This window comes from Staurois parvus, unplaced genomic scaffold (genome assembly GCF_062004578.1).
Source record: "Staurois parvus isolate SC_StPar_1 unplaced genomic scaffold, SC_StPar_1.0 ptg001221l, whole genome shotgun sequence".
Lineage (NCBI taxonomy): Eukaryota > Metazoa > Chordata > Amphibia > Anura > Ranidae > Staurois > Staurois parvus.
This window is the reverse complement of record NW_028319017.1, coordinates 968,641-990,063: the sequence shown is the minus strand read 5'-3', so window position 1 is coordinate 990,063 and position 21,423 is coordinate 968,641. Positions and strand designations below refer to the sequence as shown.

Below are 21,423 nucleotides of genomic sequence, written 5' to 3'. Positions count from 1 at the left end.
CAGTTTACATCTGTTTTTCATCCGTTTACATCTGTTTTTTTTTTTATTCTTTTTTCAACTGTTTACATCCATTTACATCAGTTTTTATCCATTTACAGCCGTTTTCATTCATTGTCATCCACTTACATCCATTTTTCATCCGTTCACATCCATTTATATCCATCTACATCCGTTTTTCATCTGTTTACGTCTGGTTTAATCCATTTACATCCTTTTTTGGTCTCTTTACATCTGTTTTCATCCGTTTACATCAGTTTTTCATCCGTTTACATCCATTTACTTCAGTTTTCATCCAATTTTCAGCCGTTTTCATCCATTTTCATCCACTTACATCCATTTATCATCCATTCACATCCATTTACATCCATTTTTCATCTGTTTACTTCCGGTTTAATCAATTTACATCCTTTTTTGGTCTGTTTACATCCTTTTTCATCTGTTTACATCCATTTTTCGTCCGTTCTGTTTTTTTTTTTTAACAGAAGAAAAATAGGGTTTACTTCTGTTCAAAAAAAGGGATGTAAACGGATGATCATAGAAATAGTCCATAGAAATACATGGATGTCCGTTTTTCATCCGGAACGCCCGTGTGAAAGGAGCCTAAGGCTTTATATCCACTTTAAGCTTCGACAAAAACCTGGAAGCTGATTGGTTTCTATGCAGAGCTGCAGCAGATTTCTCTCTCTCCAGTTTTAGTAAATCACCTGGATATGTCTGTGTGGAGACCGATCTGCCCAGGAAAAAAGGCAGCAAAGCTGAGATATTTCTGTGTGTTTTCTTTATAGCCCGGGTTCCACCATCGCCGACACTTCAGCTGAATACCCGGCTAACAATCATACCGATTCACAAGTACAGTCGAACTTTGACGAGTATGCGCAATATAATCACACCCTGGGGGACATCCCGCTCATTGTGCCAAACACAACAACTCCAGGTAGGTGAAACCATAATGGAATATTCATTAGATAAAGTGGATGAGTGGCATCCAATAGAAACCATTATCCTACAAAATATGGGAGCGTAACAAGAAGCCCCCAGGTATGAAAGGCTGAATCCCCCTGATTGAAGCGTCACCCTTGTGTGTTGCAGTAACGGCCAGTAAAAGGGAAATTTTACATTTGTCTCCACAATACATGGTAATGCACGATTGATGGGGGGCAATTCATTGTAAATCACACACCGGTGCACCTTGCAAACTGACCCCCAACTCATCTGTATTACCGGTGGTCGTAGGGCGCTCTGCAATGGTATGACCTCCAGGAGAAAAGGATCTTGGGCATCCAGTGGAGGGAAGGAAGACCAGGTGACATGGGAGCACGCTGTGCACTGGAGCAGCTCTTCAAGAGTGGAAGCAGACTCTAGTGACGTAAATAGCATGGAAGTCTGTCGGTGGGGTTTCTCTTTCAGGTGGAACATATATTTCAGATAAATTTGGATAAGTATATCCATAAGTTTTCAGAAGGAAACTTTTTTTAACCATTTTTGAAGAAGGGCAAGCGCTCATCTTAAAGGGCAACTGTTCCTTCTATTGTTACTCCTGTAGCCACGAGACAGTCCTTTTGTCACTTGCAGGCTACAATCTCCAGGGCGAAGACTGTGGACGGTTTCATAGAAATATTGGTCCTCTAAGCCGGACAAGGGGGATCCTAATTCTTCATCTCAATAAAGTGGGCACCCCCACTGGCTTGGAGGGGAGGACATTTGTGGAAGTGGGGCAGGGGGAGAAGATTGGGTCTGTTGTATGATCGCTCACAGATACAAGCTGGAATTCTGAGAATTTCCCCCTCTGTTTTTTATGCTTTCATATGTTTCTATTAAGTCCCAAAAAAGATTATTGCGGTTGCAGGCTCTCGGTCAACTTCTGTCTCAGATAGTGATCATGCCAATTCTGGAGAACAAAAGGTTTCAAGAATTTAACCTTTCCAAAGCCAAACAGTGATGTTCAGCCTATACTGTTCCTCAAGTACCTTAACAAATTTCAGATGGAGGGAACACTGGTGATTCTGATTGCACCTGCTTGGCCCAGGAGAACATGGCATTCAGACATTGTGATCATCTCAGTGGACAATCCTTGGAATCTTGAGGCTCAGCCAGATTTCCTGGCACAAGCTGTTATCTTCCATCCTTTTTTACAGCCTCTGGCTGTAACGGAGTTTTGAAGGATAAAGGGAGGGGGGGGGTGTCTGATACAGTAATTCCCAACCTACTAAGAAGTAGCCAGGGTGACTACTTTTATGACAATTCACCATAAAACCTGGAAATCGTATGTAGACTGGTGTGAGGTGAGGAACTTTCATCCTTGCAAATATTTTGAAAGTTGGATCTTGGCTTTCCTCCAGTATGCAGCTGATTTGAGACAGACCTTGAGCACTATCAAGGACCAGATTTTGTCCTTGGCAGCCCTATTTCATAGGCCAATTGCTTCTCATTCCTTAGTGTGTGCTTTTGTTCAATGTGTTACACATATGGTTCCTTCATGCAGTCCCCATGGGATATCAGTTTGTTGCTGTCAGGTTTTACGGAGACCACCATTTGAGCAGATGCTGGGCCTTTTTGTTAGTTCTTTTGACTCAGAAAGTTGTGTTCTTGATTGCTATTACTGGCACTCCACCACTACAAGATGATTTTTTCTACCTCAACTGTTTTTGCTGAGGGTGGTTTCATCTTTTCCTCTTAACCAGGACATTGTTTAGTCTACTTTTTTTTCTGGCCTCACTGGAAGGCAAGAACCTCCAGAAGTTAGATGTGGGCAGGTTATCAAAATGTAATAAAATTGACATTTCGACAGTCAGATTCACTTTTTGTCCTTCCAGAAGGACCAAGGAGGGGTCAGACGGCTACCAAGTTGACCATTGTTCCTGTAGGATTCATCAGCTTCTTTTTCCCTCAAACATATGGCTTGAAAAGTAGGGCTTCTGCAGTGTAATGCTTCCAGGGTGGTCCACCATCAGGCTTCAATGGCTGAGGTCTAAAAGGCCATATAGGACAAAGTACTAATGCTCCACCGCCTCGAAGGGGTCAATACCAGGGAGAGGCCAGGGAATCAGGTGTGTGAATGACCTATAGATAAAGTTAAGAAGGGTGTTTTTTTTTTTCTTCTCTCTCTTTCTCCCCCTCTCGCGCCCCCCCCCCCCCGGTCCCACTTCTGTTGGTGTGGTAGCTCCCCTGGAGTTCCGGTTAATGTGGGGAGTGAAGATTTTTCTCTGTGTCTAGTGGATAGAGAGAGGGGAGCTGGGGAGGGCGGAGGAGAGGTGAGCCGGCCATGGGCGGAGTTTTATCCCCAAAATTTTAAATCAATGGTGGGATTACACCCACAAATGATTAGTAGGCAGTTTTTAAGCCTAAAAACGGGTAGGGGAAAAAAACTAGAGGGTGATAGGTGGGGTTGGGGGGGGAGGGGTGGGGGATGGGGGTGGGAGAGGGGGGATGGGTGGGAGGGAGAGGGGGGAGGGGAGGTTGGGTTAATACGCTGCAAGATAGTAGGGCCTAATGGGAGGAGATGTATTAGAGGAAAGATAGACAGAATTAAGAAGGATGGAAGAAATACAGTTTATAACATATAATGTGAATGGGCTGAACTGTCCTGGGAAAAGATTTAAGTTGTTTAAGGAACTACACCATAGGGCAACGTCGGTGGTATTCTTACAGGAAACACATTTTGAGATAGAATCAAACGTGAAATTAAAATACAAATATTATCCAACATGGTATTACGCCGATTCTCCAATTAAAAGAGCAAAAGGGGTGGCAATAGGGTTGGCAAAGAATATGAGATTTGAACTGGAGGATAGAAAGACCGATCCGGAGGGGAGATTCCTATTTTTGAAAGGTAAACTACAGGGAATCGAGTGTACGTTAGCCAATATATATTGCCCCAACAAAAAGCCAGGGATCTATTTGAAGGGCCTGTTGAAAAAACTGATAGACTTCAAAAAAGGGCGTTTGATAGTAGCAGGAGATTTAAATCTCTGTATGGATCCACAAAAGGACGCAACCTCCCCTGTGCAGAGAGAAGGTGGAAGGTCTCTGAGAGCTTTGAAAAAAGTGATCCACGAGTATCAACTGGTGGACATTTGGAGAATAATGCATATAAATGACAGAGACTATACCTTCTTCTCTAATGCACATGAGACATACTCGAGATTGGATTATATTTTAATAGAACATCAACTCATAGAACTGCTGGTTAAAATAGAAATAGAGATGAGCACATTCTCGGACCATGCCCCTGTCATCATGAAAATGGGATGGGGAAGACGGTGGACGGGAGGTTTAGGATGGAGGTTGAACGAGGCCCTTCTCATGGATGAGGAAATAGCTCAGAAGATAGGGGAAGAGATCAAGGTATATTTTAAGGAGAATGAGACAGAGGAAGTATCGACGGCCACAGTATGGGAAAGCCACAAGGTATACATAAGAGGATTCCTGATAGCGATGGGAGCAAGGAAGAAAAGAGAAAGAAGAGAGAGGGTTAGTGGGCTCCTAAAAGAAATCTTGGATTTGGAGCAGATACAAAAGAAGAAAATAACAAGAGAAACAAGACAGAAGTTAATGGATAAAAAAGATGAGCTAGAGAGATTGATGGATGAGGAGAGGAGAAGAGTATATAACAAAGTATTAAGTGAAAGATATAGATGGGGAGATAGACCAGGAAAATACTTAATGAGAGCCCTGAATAAAAAGAAAAACAGGAATTATATAGAAAAGATAAAAAGTCCTAAGGGGGAGATGGTCCACTCAACTAAAGAGATTATTAAAGTATTTACGGACTATTATAGAAACTTGTATAACATTAGTCCCCAAGGTTCCCCAAAAGAAATTAGAGAAGGTATTAACGAAAAAAGGATGATATATTTAAAAAATGCGGGATTAACAAAGCTTAGTGAAGCCCAGTTGAGCTCCTTGGATGCGGAAATTTCCCAGGAAGAAATAGAAGCAGCATTAAGAAGTACAGGGGGTGGGAAAAGTCCAGGCCCGGATGGTTATACAGTTAAGTACTATAAAAAATTTAGTGAATTACTGTTACCGAAGTTGAAGAAGTATATGAATGACTTGGGAGGGGGGATGGAGGGGAGGAGGGAATCCCTTCAGGCCCATGTCGTTCTTATTCACAAGGAGGGAAAAGATCCTTCTCAGTGCTCTAGCTACAGACCAATTTCATTATTGAACACGGATACTAAGTTGTATGCAAAGGTTCTAGCTAACAGGCTGAAAGATCTAATGCCTGAATGGATCCACGGAGATCAGGTGGGCTTTGTCCCGGGGAGAGAGGGTAGAGATAACGGGTTGAGAACTCTAATGCTCATTCAGAAAAGTAGAAAAGGGAAAGCCCCGGTGGTGCTATTGTCAATTGATGCCGAAAAGGCGTTTGATAGAGTGGACTGGGGCTTTATGATGGACAACTTGGAAGTGTTTGGGATTGGAGAGAGAATGCGTGAGTGGATAGGTAAATTATATAGGGAGCCCACCGCAATTATCACGGTAAATGGGGAGAGGTCGGAATCCATTGGGATGTCCAATGGAACAAGACAAGGATGCCCATTGTCCCCCTTGTTGTACGTTTTGACATTGGAACCCCTGTTGTCAATGATAAGGAATAGTGGAGCGGTAAAGGGAATCCAGATAGAAAATATAGAACACAAAGTAGCGGCCTTTGCGGACGACCTATTGTTTTATGTAGGTAATCCCCGAATAACACTACCAAGTATAATGAAGACCTTGAAGGAATATGGTGAATTATCAAACCTAAAAATTAATCCAACAAAAACAGAGATTCTGAACATCAATATACCAAAGAGCGAAAAAGAAAAATTACAAAAAGAATTCCCCTTTATATGGAGAGAAAAAGATATAAAATATCTAGGAATAAAACTAGCCACCTCATATAAACAACTGTATAGATTAAACTATATTTCTCTGATAAATGATACTAAGGAAGAATTAAAAAGATTAGAAGGAGGAAATCCATCATGGTTAGGACGTATAAACCTAGTTAAAATGGTAATTATACCTAAAATACTCTATAGATTTCAAATGGTCCCAATTAAACTCCCAGAGGCGTTTTTTAAGATAATGAGAAGAATGTTAACAAAATATATATGGAGGAATAAAAAACCAAGAATATCATACGAAACACTAAGTAGGACCAAAGAGAAAGGGGGAATGGGACTCCCTGACGTCAAGAGATATTATAAAGCAGTAATTTTAGCAAGAATCTATGATTGGACATTTAACCATAAGGGAAAAAGTTGGGTAAAAATAGAAAATGAATTGAGTGGAATTAGTTTGAGTAAGATGATATGGGTCCCAGCACATTATAGAAGAATTAAAGAAAGCACAAGCACTTACACTTTAAATGTTTTAAGGATATGGGATAATTTACATAAACACATGAAATGGGATTTTAATTCGATATTAATGCCTCTTGCAAACACAGAGTATTTCCCTCCAGGAAAGGATGAGATATCAGGGAGATGGTTTAAAAAGGAAGATATCCAATTGAGAGACGTTTTGGTAGAGGGGGAATTGAGAACATTTAAAGAATTAAAAGAGAGGGGGGGAGATATGTTTACTAGAATAGATGAGTGGAAATATCATCAATTAAAATGTTTTATTGGAAATCTCCCAAAACCCTTGAGATTAAAAAAGGAGTGGAATATGTTTGAAAGGCTATTAGAAACACGCAGAGATGGGAAACACGGTGTTACAAAAATGTATAGAATACTCACAGAACTAGAAACAGACACAAAGTTAATTTTTATAATAAATTGGGAAAGAGATATGGAGGTGGTGATAGATGAGGATCAACAGAATAAGATATTTAGATTGGTACACGAGAGTGTTAGTATGAGAGACGTTGAGATTAACTATAAATGTCTGACACGATGGCATATTACTCCGAGCACTGAGCACAAGATGAGTGGGGAGAATTCAAAAATGTGTTGGAGAGGATGTGGGGAGGAGGGCACGGTGTTTCACATATGGTGGGAATGTCCAAAAATTCAGGTTTTCTGGAAGACAATAGTTAAATTAATAGAAAAAATAACTGGAAAGGACATAGGGTTAGACCCAACCATGTGTCTCCTACACAATGCTGTGACAACAGTAAATAAATATAAAGAATCAGGTGTATGGTACTACTTAAGTGCTGCAAAAGGGTTGATACCCAAGTTTTGGAGGAAGACAGAGGTGCCGATGGAGGAGGATTGGATCAATAGGGTAAACCAGATTAGTAGAATGGAAAAAACCTACTATATGCAGGAAGACAGGTTGGAAACATACTATTCGCGATGGGGAAAATGGGAAAAATCAGGATTGAAAGAGAAATATAGAAAAACTTAAACTAGGAAGTTATTTAAAGTTATTGGGCCTCGAGAGACTAGAGATCTTGCAGTGGGAAGGGAGGGGGAAGGGGGGTCGAAATGGGTTGGGAGGGGAGGGTAAGAAAAGAGGTAACTAGAAGGGGCAAAGTAGAAATGTATTGATTATTTATAAGTATTGTGTCCCTTTTTATGGAATTTTTTGTAATAATATGAAAAACTAATAAATATTTAAATTAAAAAAAAAAAAAAAAGAAAAGTAGGGCTTCTGCAGTGTAATGCTTCCAGGGTGGTCCACCATCAGGCTTCAATGGCTGAGGTCTAAAAGGCCATATAGGACAAAGTACTAATGCTCCACCGCCTCGAAGGGGTCAATACCAGGGAGAGGCCAGGGAATCAGGTGTGTGAATGACCTATAGATAAAGTCCCGGAGATGCAGCCCTCCTCAGATAAACGAACTGGAAGAACGCACACAGGTGGCGCAAACACCTAGAGCATTATCCAAGGTTTATTAAAAAGCATAAAAAGACAAAAACATACTCACAAACTTAGCGCATATAAAGCCTGTAAGGCCACAGAGATGGCCGAAATGATGGCAGAGTGTCCGAATGGTGGTGTGGTCGGCCTGCTGACACATTTCGGGGAAGTGTCCCTTTCCTCAGAGCTGTAACCCAAGAGTTATACTTTTTAATAAACCTTGGATAATGCGCTAGGTGTTTGCACCACCTGTGTACTTTTTCTAAAAGGCCATAACCTGGTCATTGATTCGCACCTTTACAAGATTTTATCAGATTGTTGTAAGGCCCACTGAGGAGGCCGCCTTTGGTCGCAGTGTGTTATAGGCTGCTGTGCAGATTCATTTTTGGCCTGTCGGTGATGGCTGTGTCTCCCTCCCCCCATGAGCAGTGCTTTGGGACATCCCTATGAGTAAGGATTAATATGTTGGCTTTGTGTCCCAGGATGTACTATAAAGATGAGCGGGTTCTGGCCATGAATCAATGGCTGGGACCTGCTGACAAAATCCCGTTGTGTCTAATCACAGTGGGAGTCATCGGGCAGGAGAGCGGCTGGACGCACCCTGTGCCCGGAGAAAGTCAGCTACGTACAGGTACAACGATGTGCCAGTACAGGTCCCCTGTCCGCAGTAAATTGCTGGTTGGAGGTCCTTAGGTGGTTAATCAGACACATCCGGAACAAGTCCAAATGTCATATCTAGCACAAATATATGCAAAACCACCATAACAACAGGAATGGTAAAGAATCTGAATTCAAAAATCTAAATTGTACCATATTACAGCTTACCAGTCCATAGAGGTGGCCGTATTATTTTTTTTTTAGGCTTTCAATTTAATACATTCAGAGGGTCCAATGGCTGCAGAAGTTGGAATTAGCAAATTGGTGGCAGTTAAAAACATGAGCCATGAAAACTAAAAGTATATCGCCTCTTCTATTGTAGGCGGAGTGTTGTGTAAAAATGTAAAAATGGTGAGCAGTACTGGGACATGTTCATCTATTACCCAGGGCAAGGATGTGGAACTTCACCCCTCCCCCCCCCACTGTTAATACATGCCATAGAATGGGTTTACTGCCCAGGACAGCTGCCCCTCCTGCCCACCTCTTGTCCCGGCTCTGATGGTGGCATTGCCATTTTTACGACTCCAGAAATGCATCTTCTCATTGTTGCAAAGAAACATCGGACCCCTTAAAAAGAAACCGTTTTTACCCAGAATGCACCTCATTTTGCCGCATGTGATACAAGCTCCCTAAAAGCTGTAACCCTAAAGCATGACTACTTGTTAATGAAGGCCTCGAGTAAAATGAGACAAATCATTCAAACGTCCCAAATGGGGTTCAGATGCTGAAGCTGCACGGCCACAAGAATATCCCCCTTATTTGTATGAGCAGAAAACTTGTCGCAGTTCATTTTATATGTCTTAGTAATGTGATCTAAACAAAGAAGAACACGCTAATGTAGGGAAGGCAAATCTCTTCACCCTCTCTTATTGTAACTGAAATTCCTGAATATTGTACATTCATGCTAAAAGACACCGACTGATCCCTTGGGGGAAACTCATATTGGTAGGATACTTAAAGTGTTACTAAACCCACAACAGTACAGGGTCCGGGGAGACTAGATATAGTGAATGCCGGGTCTGGGGAGAGCAGATATAGTGAATGCAGGGTCCTGGGAGAGCAGATATAGTGAATGCCGGGTCCGGGGAGAGCAGATATAGTGAATGCAGGGTCCGGGGAGAGCAGATATAGTGAATGCCGGGTTCGGGGAGACCAGATATAGTGAATGCGGGGTCCGGGAAGAGCGGATATAGTGAATGCAGGGTCCGGGGAGAGCGGATATAGTGAATGCAGGGTCCGGGGAGAGCAGATATAGTGAATGCGGGGTCCGGAGACAGCAGATATAGTGAATGCAGGGTCCGGGGAGAGGGAATATAGTGAATGCAGGGTCCGGGGAGAGCAGATATAGTGAATGCAGGGTCCGGGGAGACCAGATATAGTGAATGCAGGGTCCGAGGAGAGTGGATATAGTGAATGCAGGGTCCAGGGAGACCAGATATAGTGAATGCTGGGTCCGGAGACAGCAGATATAGTGAATGCAGGGTCCGGGGAGAGCAGATTAAGTGAATGCAGGGTCCAGGGAGAGCAGATTAAGTGACTGCAGGGTCCTGGGAGAGCGGATATAGTGAATGCAGGGTCCGGGGAGAGCAGATATAGTGAATGCAGGGTCCGGGGAGAGCAGATTAAGTGAATGCAGGGTCCGGGGAGAGCAGATTAAGTGACTGCAGGGTCCGGGGAGAGCGGATATAGTGACTGCAGGGTCCGGGGAGAGCGGATATAGTGAATGCAGGGTCCGAGAGACCAGATATAGTGAATGCAGGGTCCGGGGAGACCAGATATAGTGAATGCAGGGTCCGGGGAGACCAGATATAGTGAATGCAGGGTCCGGGGAGACCAGATATAGTGAATACAGGGTCCGGGGAGACCAGATATAGTGAATGCAGGGTCCGGGGAGACCAGATATAGTGAATGCAGGGTCCGGGGAGAGCGGATATAGTAAATGAAGAGCCCGGGGAGAGCGGATATAGTGAATGCGGGGTCTGGGGAGAGAAGATATAGTGAATGCGGGGTCCGGGGAGACCAGATATAGTGAATGCGGGGTCCAGGGAGAGCGGATATAGTGAATGCGGGGTCTGGGGAGAGAAGATATAGTGAATGCGGGGTCTGGGGAGACCAGATATAGTGAATGCAGGGTCTGGGGAGACCAGATATAGTGAATGCAGGGTCTGGGGAGACCAGATATAGTGAATGCAGGGTCCAGGGAGAGCGGATATAGTGAATGCGGGGTCCGGGGAGACCGGATATAGTGAATGCAGGATGCGGGGAGACCGGATATAGTGAATGTAGGGTCCGGGAGACCGGATATAGTGAATGCAGGGTCCGGGGTTTAGTAACACTTTAATCAGTGTTCAACAACCAAAGAGAAGGAAGATAAAATTGCACTGGCAATAGTTTTTTTTAACCAACTTAACATATAACACACAAAAAAAATGTTCCTTACATGTCGTTGCAGTACCAACAACAACTGTAGAGACAACTACAACTGCCCAACCTGGATCCAGTACAACTCCAGGAGCCAGTACAACTCCTGGATCCAGTACAACTCCAGGAGCCAGTACAACACCTGAATCCAGTACAACTCCAGAAGCCAGTACAATACCTGAATCCAGTACAACTCCAGAAGCCAGTACAACACCTGGAGCCAGTACAACTCCAGGAGCCAGTACAACACCTGGATCCAGTACAAGTCCCGGAGCCAGTACAACACCTGGAACCAGTACAACTCCCGGAGCCAGTACAACACCTGGAGCCAGTACAACTCCAGGCACCAGTACAACTCCAGGCGCCAGTACAACTCCAGGAGCCAGTACAACTCCAGGAGCCAGTACAACACCTGGATCCAGTACAAGTCCCGGAGCCAGTACAACACCTGGAACCAGTACAACTCCCGGAGCCAGTACAACACCTGGAGCCAGTACAACTCCAGGCACCAGTACAACTCCAGGCGCCAGTACAACTCCAGGAGCCAGTACAACTCCAGGAGCCAGTACAACACCTGGATCCAGTACAAGTCTCGGAGCCAGTACAACACCTGGATCCAGTACCACTTCAGGAATTACATCATCAACTAGAACTGCAGAAACAAAAACTACAGCAGCTCAGACTACAACTTTACCAGCTACAACGATGACAGCACTGACTACAACTACAGCAGCCCCTGAGCCCCCGACTGCTACACCAGGAACCACCATGTACTATTTCTCTATAAAAATGAATAAGACATTCATAGATCCGTATAGGATTCCTTCATCCCGAGAATACCAGGAACTTACTAAAATAGTTGTGGAATATGTAAGTATAAGAACATCTGTTATTGACCTAAATATTATGGGGATTTAATTGTCATTCATGAATGTAATCTTGTAGACGGTGTAAAGGGAACTATAATGGTACCGAGTCATTTCCATTATTTTACATCAGATCTACAGTAACTATTTAACAAATAAATGGAGGGTAGCCCACGTGTTCTAAAAATGAACTGCAAGCCGCGCCCTGCGAGTTATGACTGTAGAATTATTGTTCTCACTCTGACATTCGTGGTGATACTTCACATGTGTGGCGCAATTCTCGTCTACATACATGTGTGTGCTCTATGCGTGTGTTTGCATTCAGGTGAGCACTGGGGTGTTAGGGGTGCTGTTTTTTTTTTCTTTTATTCTTATAATAATTTTTTTTAACACTTTTTAGTTTTTTTTTTTTATTTAATTTGAGTGCTATCATGAGGAAGCTAACAAGACCCCTATGTACCTCTTTATGGGGACATCAGGGATCTATTAATCCCCCAATGTCTCCCCTGCCTTCCACTGCAGCTAATCAAGTTGATTAGCTGCTTACTTGGCTACAGTAGCCAGGGAATGAGAGCTGTGGACCCGGAAGTGACAAAATCCTTGTTGATTCCAGAATTATTATTTCCAAAGTCCCGTAAAAGTTATGGGGCGGTTCTAGAGAGCACTTTTGCATGAAAGTCAATTGCTGGCTGAAAAAAAAATCAGTATCAAAAAGAAGGCGTAACTAGAACCTTCAAGGCCCAAGTGCAAGAAACCATGAAGGCCCCCCCTGATCTCTGGTGCCGGGGCCCTTCCCTCCAAACCTGGGGCCCTTTTCATCGATCCCGGAGCCTTTTGTTATGGTCTTGCAGTGAGACCCTGCGGCAGGCCCCCTGTCTTCCGTCTTTGGTAGTGTTGCCACCTTTTCTTCAAGCCAAACCTGAACACTTTAGCGTTGCACTACAATGTATTATCTTAGTATACATATATTATTTTATTAAATAACATTTCTAATCATATGGATTTATTCATAATGTCCCCCCTTACATCTGAATCCAGATATGTTTCCCCTTTACATCTGGACTCGCAGAGATCCCCTTTACATCTAGACTCGCAGAGATCCCCTTTACATCTGAATCCAGATATGTTTCCCCTTTACATCTGGACTCGCAGAGATCCCCTTTACATCTGGACTCACAGAGATCCCCTTTACATCTGAATCCAGATATGTTTCCCCTTTACATCTGGACTCGCAGAGATTCCATTTACATCTGAACTCGCAGAGATCCCCTTTACATCTGAACTCGCAGAGATCCCTTACACTGTAAGGGGGGACTCTGCAGACTTTGATGTAAGGGAGAACTCTGGGGACTCTGATTTAAGGAGCTTTAATGTAATGGAGGGGAACACTGCAGACTCTGGTGTAAAGGGTAACTCTGATAAAAGGGGGTCCTTGGTAACCAGAGCCTCAACAGACTTCATAGTTCCCAGCATTCCCCTTTAATCAGGGTTCTCAGAGCCCCCCTTACATCAGAGTCTGCAGTGCCTCCATTACATCAGAGTCCACACAGCCCCCCTTACATTAGACTCCGCAGCGACCCCCCTCTTATATTAGAACCGTCTCCCTCTTACATCAGAGTCGGCAGAGCCCCCCCTTACATCAGAGTTTGCAACGCCCCACTCTTACATCAGAGTAAGAGTATTATTGCTTATAAAAATAAGCAATAATAGATCCCTCCATCTGCAGTAGATCCCTTCCAGCAACAATAGATCTCCCCAGCAACAATGGACCCCTGCAACAAAGCACCTCCCCAGCAACAACAGACCTCAGAAACCACAACATCTCCCCCAGCAGCCAGCATCAATAGACTCACCATGAGCCAGTAACAATAGACCCCTCCCTCAGCACTAGATCCCTTCCAGCAACAATTCACCCCTTCCCAGAAACAATAGAAAGCCATGCAAAAAATAGATCCTCTCCAGTGACAATAGATCCCCCAGTAGCCATCGATAAAAGATCCCTCCCTCAGCAGTAGATCCCTTCCAGCAGCAATAGATCTCCCTAGCGACAAAATACTGCCATACAAAAATATATCCCCCCCAGTGATAACAGATCCCCTAGCAGCCAGCAACAGTAGATCTTCCAGTACACTCCGGCACCCCTTGCCAGTACATACATTCAGTGCTGGAGGTGCTGAAACTGTATTCCCCCTCGTTCCCGCTGACCCCCCCCCCCCCGCTGTATAATGGTAACAATGTAACAGAGGGTCTACTCCTCCCACACTCTTCAAGAAAAAAAAAAACTATGTTGACTTAGTAATTGCAATTAAATTTTCATTAATGAAATCCTCAAACTAAATACGAGACTTTTAAATGTGGACAAATGAAGAGTAATTCTAGATATGAAGAGTAATTCTAGACATGAAGAGTAATTCTAGATATGAAGAGTAATTCTAGACATGAAGAGTAATTCTAGACATGAAGTGTAATTCTAGACATGAAGAGTAATTCTAGATATGAAGAGTAATTCTAGATATGAAGAGTAATTCTAGATATTCTCCTTGCAGGCGCTCATATTAATTCGATTAACCTTCCGTGACTGTATCAGAGTCATTGTGTATAGCTACAGGTAAGTTAACCCAATGTTATTACATGAGGGAGGGGGTGGTGTACAGGGGTCTTGGAAGGCCCCCCTAAGTTTCAGCTCACAGGAAAAAATCATTTTTACTTGTTCTGTGTAATGGTTTTCTACAGAGCAGCCCCAATTCTCCTCTTCTGGGGTCCCCCGCTAGTGCTCCTTTCTCCTCCCCACCTCTGAGTGCTCCCATAGCATGAGTGCCCCCAGAGCAAGTCGCTTGCTCTGGGGGCACTCATGGGGCTCAATCCTGAAATCGGCTCTGTATGCCCATTGACACACATAGCGCAGGTGGGTGGGCTGACCCATCCCTGATCTCTCCTCACAGGCTCTGACAGCAGCAGGAACCAATAGCTACCACTGCTGCCTTCATGTCCAGTGAGGAGAGAGAGAGTAGAGAGAGTCACTGCTCTCAGGCTAGATTGAGATTGGGCTCAGGTAAGTATAAGGGGGGAGGGGTTGGGGGCGGGAGCAAACACAAGTTTTTCACCTTAACCCCTTGATGCCTACACAAATATGCGGCCTCACTGCACTGGGCTTTATGCCGTGGGGGGGGGGCACATATTTGCGTACCTCCCTTTGTGCTGACCTTTAAAAACGTCTGCATCACTCACTGCCACACCCAGAGAGGAATGCAGCAGATTTTAGGACCCAATCACATTACAACGCACTAAATTTGCGCCTGCAGTCAGTTGCGCTTCCGTGCATTTTTATGCATGTGTGCAAATCCAATATCAATTGCATTTTATAGAGATGGAGATCCATGTCAATCACAATGAGCGTCACCCTTCGACTTCCGGGAAAAAAAATATTCAACATGATGCAATCCCAGCGACTGTTCGCCCGCAAATGACAACTCCGATGGATGACAGCTGGGTATAAAAAAAGGGTCACAGCCAGGGGCGGACTGACCATTTGGAAACTCGGGCACTGCCCGAGGGTCCGGGGTCAGTAGGGGGCCCCATGAGATACCCCTGGTACCTTTTTCATAGGCTTTTTTGAGTTTGAGCAAGGACACAGGGGCCCCATGATCCCCTATTGCCCAGGGGCCCCATGAGTTGTCAGTCCGCCCCTGGTCACAGCTTTGGCCAAACACGGACATGATCATATTTGGTCAATGACGTCTCGGGGATGTGAAGTGGAAGAGAGTTTAGCTGACTTTGAAGAAGATCGATGTACACGGTATTCGTTCAGCCATTGTACATAGTACTGGGTTTATAGAGAGAGGAGTATGTCTGTGTGAGCGGCAGATCTGACCAGGAAGAAGGCAGCAAAATTTTATATATTTTTGTGTTTCCTCTACAGGCCGGGTTCCACCATCACCAACACTTCAGCAGAATTCCCGGCTGCCAATCATAGTGACACAATAGTACAAAGGGTTTTTGACATGAGAGCGCGAGAGAATGGCACCATGGGGGGCATCCCCCTCATTTTTGATAACACAACAACTCCAGGTAGGTGAAACCATAAAGGAATATTCATTGAATAAAAGTTTATGAGCAGCAAGGAATAAAGACCATGATACAAAATACCCAGAATTCCACATGTCTCAATGGCAAAGTCCCTCCAAGTCGAGATTCTTCCCTATGTGTTGCAGTAATGTACAGTAAGAGGCATGTTTTACATGTAACTCCACAATACATTGTAATGTATGCTCAATGGTGTAGTGATATGGCCTCCAAACTGCGGCATGGGGGCTGAATGTGGCCCTTTGCTTGCCTTTGTCAGGTCCTTGAGGCACTATTTCTTCCAGTGACACCAACGATGGGGCACAATTCCTTCCACTGACACCAATGATGGGGCACTATTCCTCCCACTGACACCAACGATGGGGCACAATTCCTTCCACTGACACCAATGATGGGGCACAATTCCTTCCACTGACACCAATGATGGGGCACAATTCCTCCCACTGACACCAATGATGAGGCACTATTCCTCCCACTGACACCAGCGTTGGGGCACTATTCCTCCCACTGACACCAAAGACAGGACACTAATAATTCCGCTAATATCAAAGATGGAACATTGTATATTCCCACTGATGCCAGTACATTTTCCACTCCCAATGGCCACGGTCTGCCCCCCCCCCCTCCTTAAAGTCTGAATCACAATAAACTGGCCCTGTGTTTAGAAAGTATGGAGACCCCTGGTCCGGCTCGGAAAAGGAAATGAAAAATTTCCCTCCTGGATACATCAACTTTTTTTGGTTGTAGAATAGTAGCAGGGGTCACCTCATGTATGTTGCAGTACACCACAAAATACAGAGGGGAACCATTTTGTGCATTTAAAAAAAGAGACATGTCCAGTTTTAGTTGACTTGGCATCCCGAGGCTGAAAATCAGCTCAGTCCCAATGACAACCAGCCCTATGACTATGAGAACCAACCTCAGGAATACTCTTTATTACAAACCCATAGGAAGAAAAATGATCCAATACACAAAAAGACACTGACCAGTTTCTGCCCTTTAGGGCCTTAGTTGTAGCAGACTACAAAAAGATAACAGCACTCTAAATAACCTCTCACTGGATTTACTAGGAGGACGGGGTCAAGAGTTATCCCTTTCATTGGACACATAAATCTTCAATTGAAAGGTTTAACTCTTGACCCTAGAGTGCTGTTATCCTTTTGTAGTTTGCTATGACTAATAATGGCAGAAACACGTCAACATCTCTATACAAATGGAATCCTTTTTGTCCCTATGGTGTTGTAATAAAGAAGATTTTATAGGCACTGAATGCCTGGGTGCCGACTTTTCTCTACTTGGATGTATGTTTCAACAGCGAGTCCGGCTGTAGTCTCGGCACAGATGTAACCCCTGTATTTTATATAAAGTCTATAGGTTGTAGAACCATGCCTTTGTATAATGGCCAACATCAATAACCACCAGAGTAAAGACTACAAGACCTGCTACAACAGATGGGTCTTCCAGTACAAAGACTAAACCAGACACAACCAGAACAAGTCCAACGGGCAAATCCGGCAGAACCCAATACAGAACCACCTTAATGACGGGCACTTTAAAACATATTTAAATTCAAAATCAGATATGTAACATATTGCAGCTTTCTAGTCTGTAGATGCAGTGGCTGCATTCATTTTGTTTTAGGCTTTCAACTCAATACACTCAAAGGGTCCAATAGCTGGAGGACTACGGATTAGCAAATTGCCTGCCTCTAGACTCATTGGTCACCAATACAGAAAGAACTAAAAAAATGAGACCACCCAAATAGGGTTTAGATGCTGAAGCTGCACTGCCACAGGTTTATCCACCTTATTTACAAGAGAATAAAAATGATTGCAGTTTATTTTATACATAATATTTAGGTTATTTAAACAAAGAACATGAACATTTCTGGTAATTTTTTTTCTTGAGGCAAATCTCTTCACCCCCTCTGTTCTTTGTAAGTGGTATTCCTCAAACATTTCTAAAAAAATCTTCATTCATTCTACCTTTTAAAGATGAAAAGGTTACATAATTCAAAGATGTTACAAGACGCTGATCCCTTGGGAAACCTACAGTATATCGGTAGGATGTTTAATCAATGTTCAATAACCAAAGAGGCTGGTAAAACAGTAACATTAAAAAAATGTTCCTTTCATGTCATTGCAGAACCAACTACAACTACAGCTTCTACAACTTCAGTAACACTTAGTACAGCTACACCAGCTACAACTCCAGAAGCCAGTACAACCCCTGGATCCAGTACCACCCCAGGAGCCAGTACAACACCTGGATCCAGTACCACTCCAGGAGCCAGTACAACACCTGAATCAAGCACAACTCCAGGCATGATTACAACACCTGGATCCAGTACCACTCCAGGAGCCAGTACAACACCTGGATCCAGTGCCACTCCAGAAGCCATCACATGCATGAGTACAACACCTGCATGCATGAGTACAACACCTGGATCCAGTACCACTCCAGAAGCCATCACAACACCTGAATCAAGCACAACTCCAGGCATGACTACAACACCTGGATCCAGTACCACTCCAGGAGCCAGCACCACACCTGGATCAAGCACAACTCCAGGCATGACTACAACACCTGGATCCAGTACCACTCCAGGAGCCAGCACCACACCTGGATCAAGCACAACTCCAGGAATGAGTACAACACCTGGATCCAGTACCACTCCAGGAGCCAGCACCACACCTGGATCAAGCACAACTCCAGGAATGAGTACAACACCTGGATCCAGTACCACTCCAGGAGCCAGTACAACACCTGGATTCAGTACCACTCCAGGAGCCAGTACAACACCTGGATCCAGTGCCACTCCAGAAGCCAGTACAACACCTGGATCCAGTGCCACTCCAGAAGCCATCACATGCATGAGTACAACACCTGCATGCATGAGTACAACACCTGGATCCAGTACCACTCCAGAAGCCATCACAACACCTGAATCAAGCACAACTCCAGGCATGACTACAACACCTGGATCCAGTACCACTCCAGGAGCCAGCACCACACCTGGATCAAGCACAACTCCAGGCATGAGTACAACACCTGGATCCAGTACCACTCCAGGAGCCAGTACAACACCTGGATCCAGTGCCACTCCAGAAGCCATCACAACACCTGAATCAAGCACAACTCCAGGCATGAGTACAACACCTGGATCCAGTACCACTCCAGGGGCCAGCACAACACCTGTATCAAGCACAACTCCAGGCATGAGTACAACACCTGGATCTGGTACCTCGCCAGGGGCCAGCACAACATCTGGATCAAGCACAACTCCAGGAGCCAGTACAACACCTGGATCCAGTACCACTCCAGAATCCATCACAACACCTGAATCAAGCACAACACCAGGCATGAGTACAACACCTGGATCCAGTACCACTCCAGGAGCCAGCACCACACCTGGATCAAGCACAACTCCAGGCATGACTACAACACCTAGATCCAATACCACTCCAGGAGCCAGTACAACACCTGGATTCAGTACCACTCCAGGGGCCAGTACAACATCTGGATCCAGTGCCACTCCAGAAGCCATGACAACACCTGAATCAAGCACAATTCCAGACATGAGTACAACACCTGAATCCAGTACCACTCCAGGAGCAAGCACAACACCTGGATCAAGCACAACTCCAGGCATGAGTACAACACCTGGATCCAGTACCACTCCAGGAGCCAGTACAACACCTGGATCCAGTGCGACTCCAGAAGCCATCACAACACCTGAATCAAGCACAACTCCAGGCATGAGTACAACACCTGGATCCAGTACCACTCCAGGGGCCAGCACAACACCTGTATCAAGCACAACTCCAGGCATGAGTACAACACCTGGATCTGGTACCTCTCCAGGAGCCAGCACAACACCTGGATCAAGCACAACTCCAGGAGCCAGTACAACACCTGGATCCAGTACCACTCCAGGAGCCAGTACAACACCTGGATCCAGTACCACTCCAGAAGCCAGTACAACACCTGGATCCAGTACATCTACAGGAGCTAGTACAACACCTGGATCCAGTACCACTCCAGGAGCCAGTACAACACCTGGATCCAGTACAACACCTGGATCCAGTACATCTACAGGAACCAGTACAACACCTGGATCCAGTAACACTCCAGGAGCCAGTACAACACCTGGATCCAGTACATCTACAGGAACCAGTACAACACCTGGATCCAGTACCACTTCAGGAATTACATCACCAACTAGAACTGCAGAAACAAAAACTACAGCAGCTCAGACTACAACTTTACCAGCTACAACGATGACAGCACTGACTACAACTACAGCAGCCCCTGAGCCCCCGACTGCTACACCAGGAACCACCATGTACCGTTTCTCTATAAAAATGAATAAGACATTCATAGAACAGTATAGGGATCCTTCATCCCCAAAATACCAGGAACTTACTAAAATAGTTGTGGAATATGTAAGTATAAGAACATCTGTTATTGACCTAAATATTATCGGGATTTAATTGTCATTCATAAATGTAATCTTGTAGACGGTGTAAAGGGAACTATAATGGTACCGAGTCATTTCCATTATTTTACATCAGATCTACAGTAACTATTTAACAAATAAATGGAGGGTAGCCCACGTGTTCTAAAAATGAACTGCAAGCCGCGCCCTGCGAGTTATGACTGTAGAATTATTGTTCTCACTCTGACATTCGTGGTGATACACACATGTGTGGCGCAATTCTCGTCTACATACATGTGTGTGCTCTATGCGTGTGTTTGCATTCAGGTGAGCACTGGGGTGTTAGGGGTGCTGTTTTTTTTCTTTTATTCTTATAATAATTTTTTTAACACTTTTTAGTTTTTTTTTCGTTTAATTTGAGTGCTATCATGAGGAAGCTAACGAGACCCCTATGTACCTCTTTATGGGGACATCAGGGGTCTGTTAAACCCCCAATGTCTCCCCTGCCTTCCACTGCAGCTAATCAAGTTGCTTAGCTGCTTTCTTGGCTACAGTAGCCAGGGAATGAGAGCTGTGGACCCGGAAGTGACAAAATCCTTGTTGATTCCAGAATTATTATTTCCAAAGTCCCTTAAAAGTTATGGGGCGGTTCTAGAGCCACTCGGACCACTTTTGCATGAAAGTCAATTGCTGGCTGAAAAAAAAATCAGTATCAAAAAGAAGGCGTAACTAGAACCTTCAAGGCCCCAGTGCAAGAAACCATGAAGGGCCCCCCTGATCTCTGGTGCCGGGGCCCTTCCCTCCGAACCTGGGGCCCTTTTCATCGATCCCGGGGCCTTTTGTTATGGTCTTGCAGTGAGACCCTGCGGCAGGCCCCCTGTCTTCCGTCTTTGGTAGTGTTGCCACCTTTTCTTCAAGCCAAACCTGAACACTTTAGCGTTGCACTACAATGTATTATCTTAGTATACATATATTATTTTATTAAATAACATTTCTAATCATATGGATTTATTCATAATGTCCCCCCTTACATCTGAATCCAGATATGTTTCCCCTTTACATCTGGACTCGCAGAGATCCCCTTTACATCTGAACTCGCAGAGATCCCCTTTACATCTGAACTCACAGAGATCCCCTTTACATCTGAACTTGCAGAGATCCC

At 44.5% G+C, this 21,423-nt stretch overlaps 1 protein-coding gene across 1 annotated transcript in view; it reads left to right on the top strand.

Annotated features, from left to right (window-relative positions):
- The window catches only part of LOC149438072 (uncharacterized), a 58,535-nt gene that overhangs the window by 16,135 nt on the left and 20,977 nt on the right, over positions 1–21,423 (top strand). Inside the window, exons 4-8 of the mRNA XM_089660291.1 lie at positions 786–934; positions 10,906–11,744; positions 14,287–14,348; positions 15,660–15,808; positions 17,969–20,268. Of these exons, the coding sequence (XP_089516417.1) occupies positions 786–934; positions 10,906–11,744; positions 14,287–14,348; positions 15,660–15,808; positions 17,969–20,268 (3,499 nt within the window). The remainder of the gene's footprint in view (positions 1–785; positions 935–10,905; positions 11,745–14,286; positions 14,349–15,659; positions 15,809–17,968; positions 20,269–21,423) is intronic.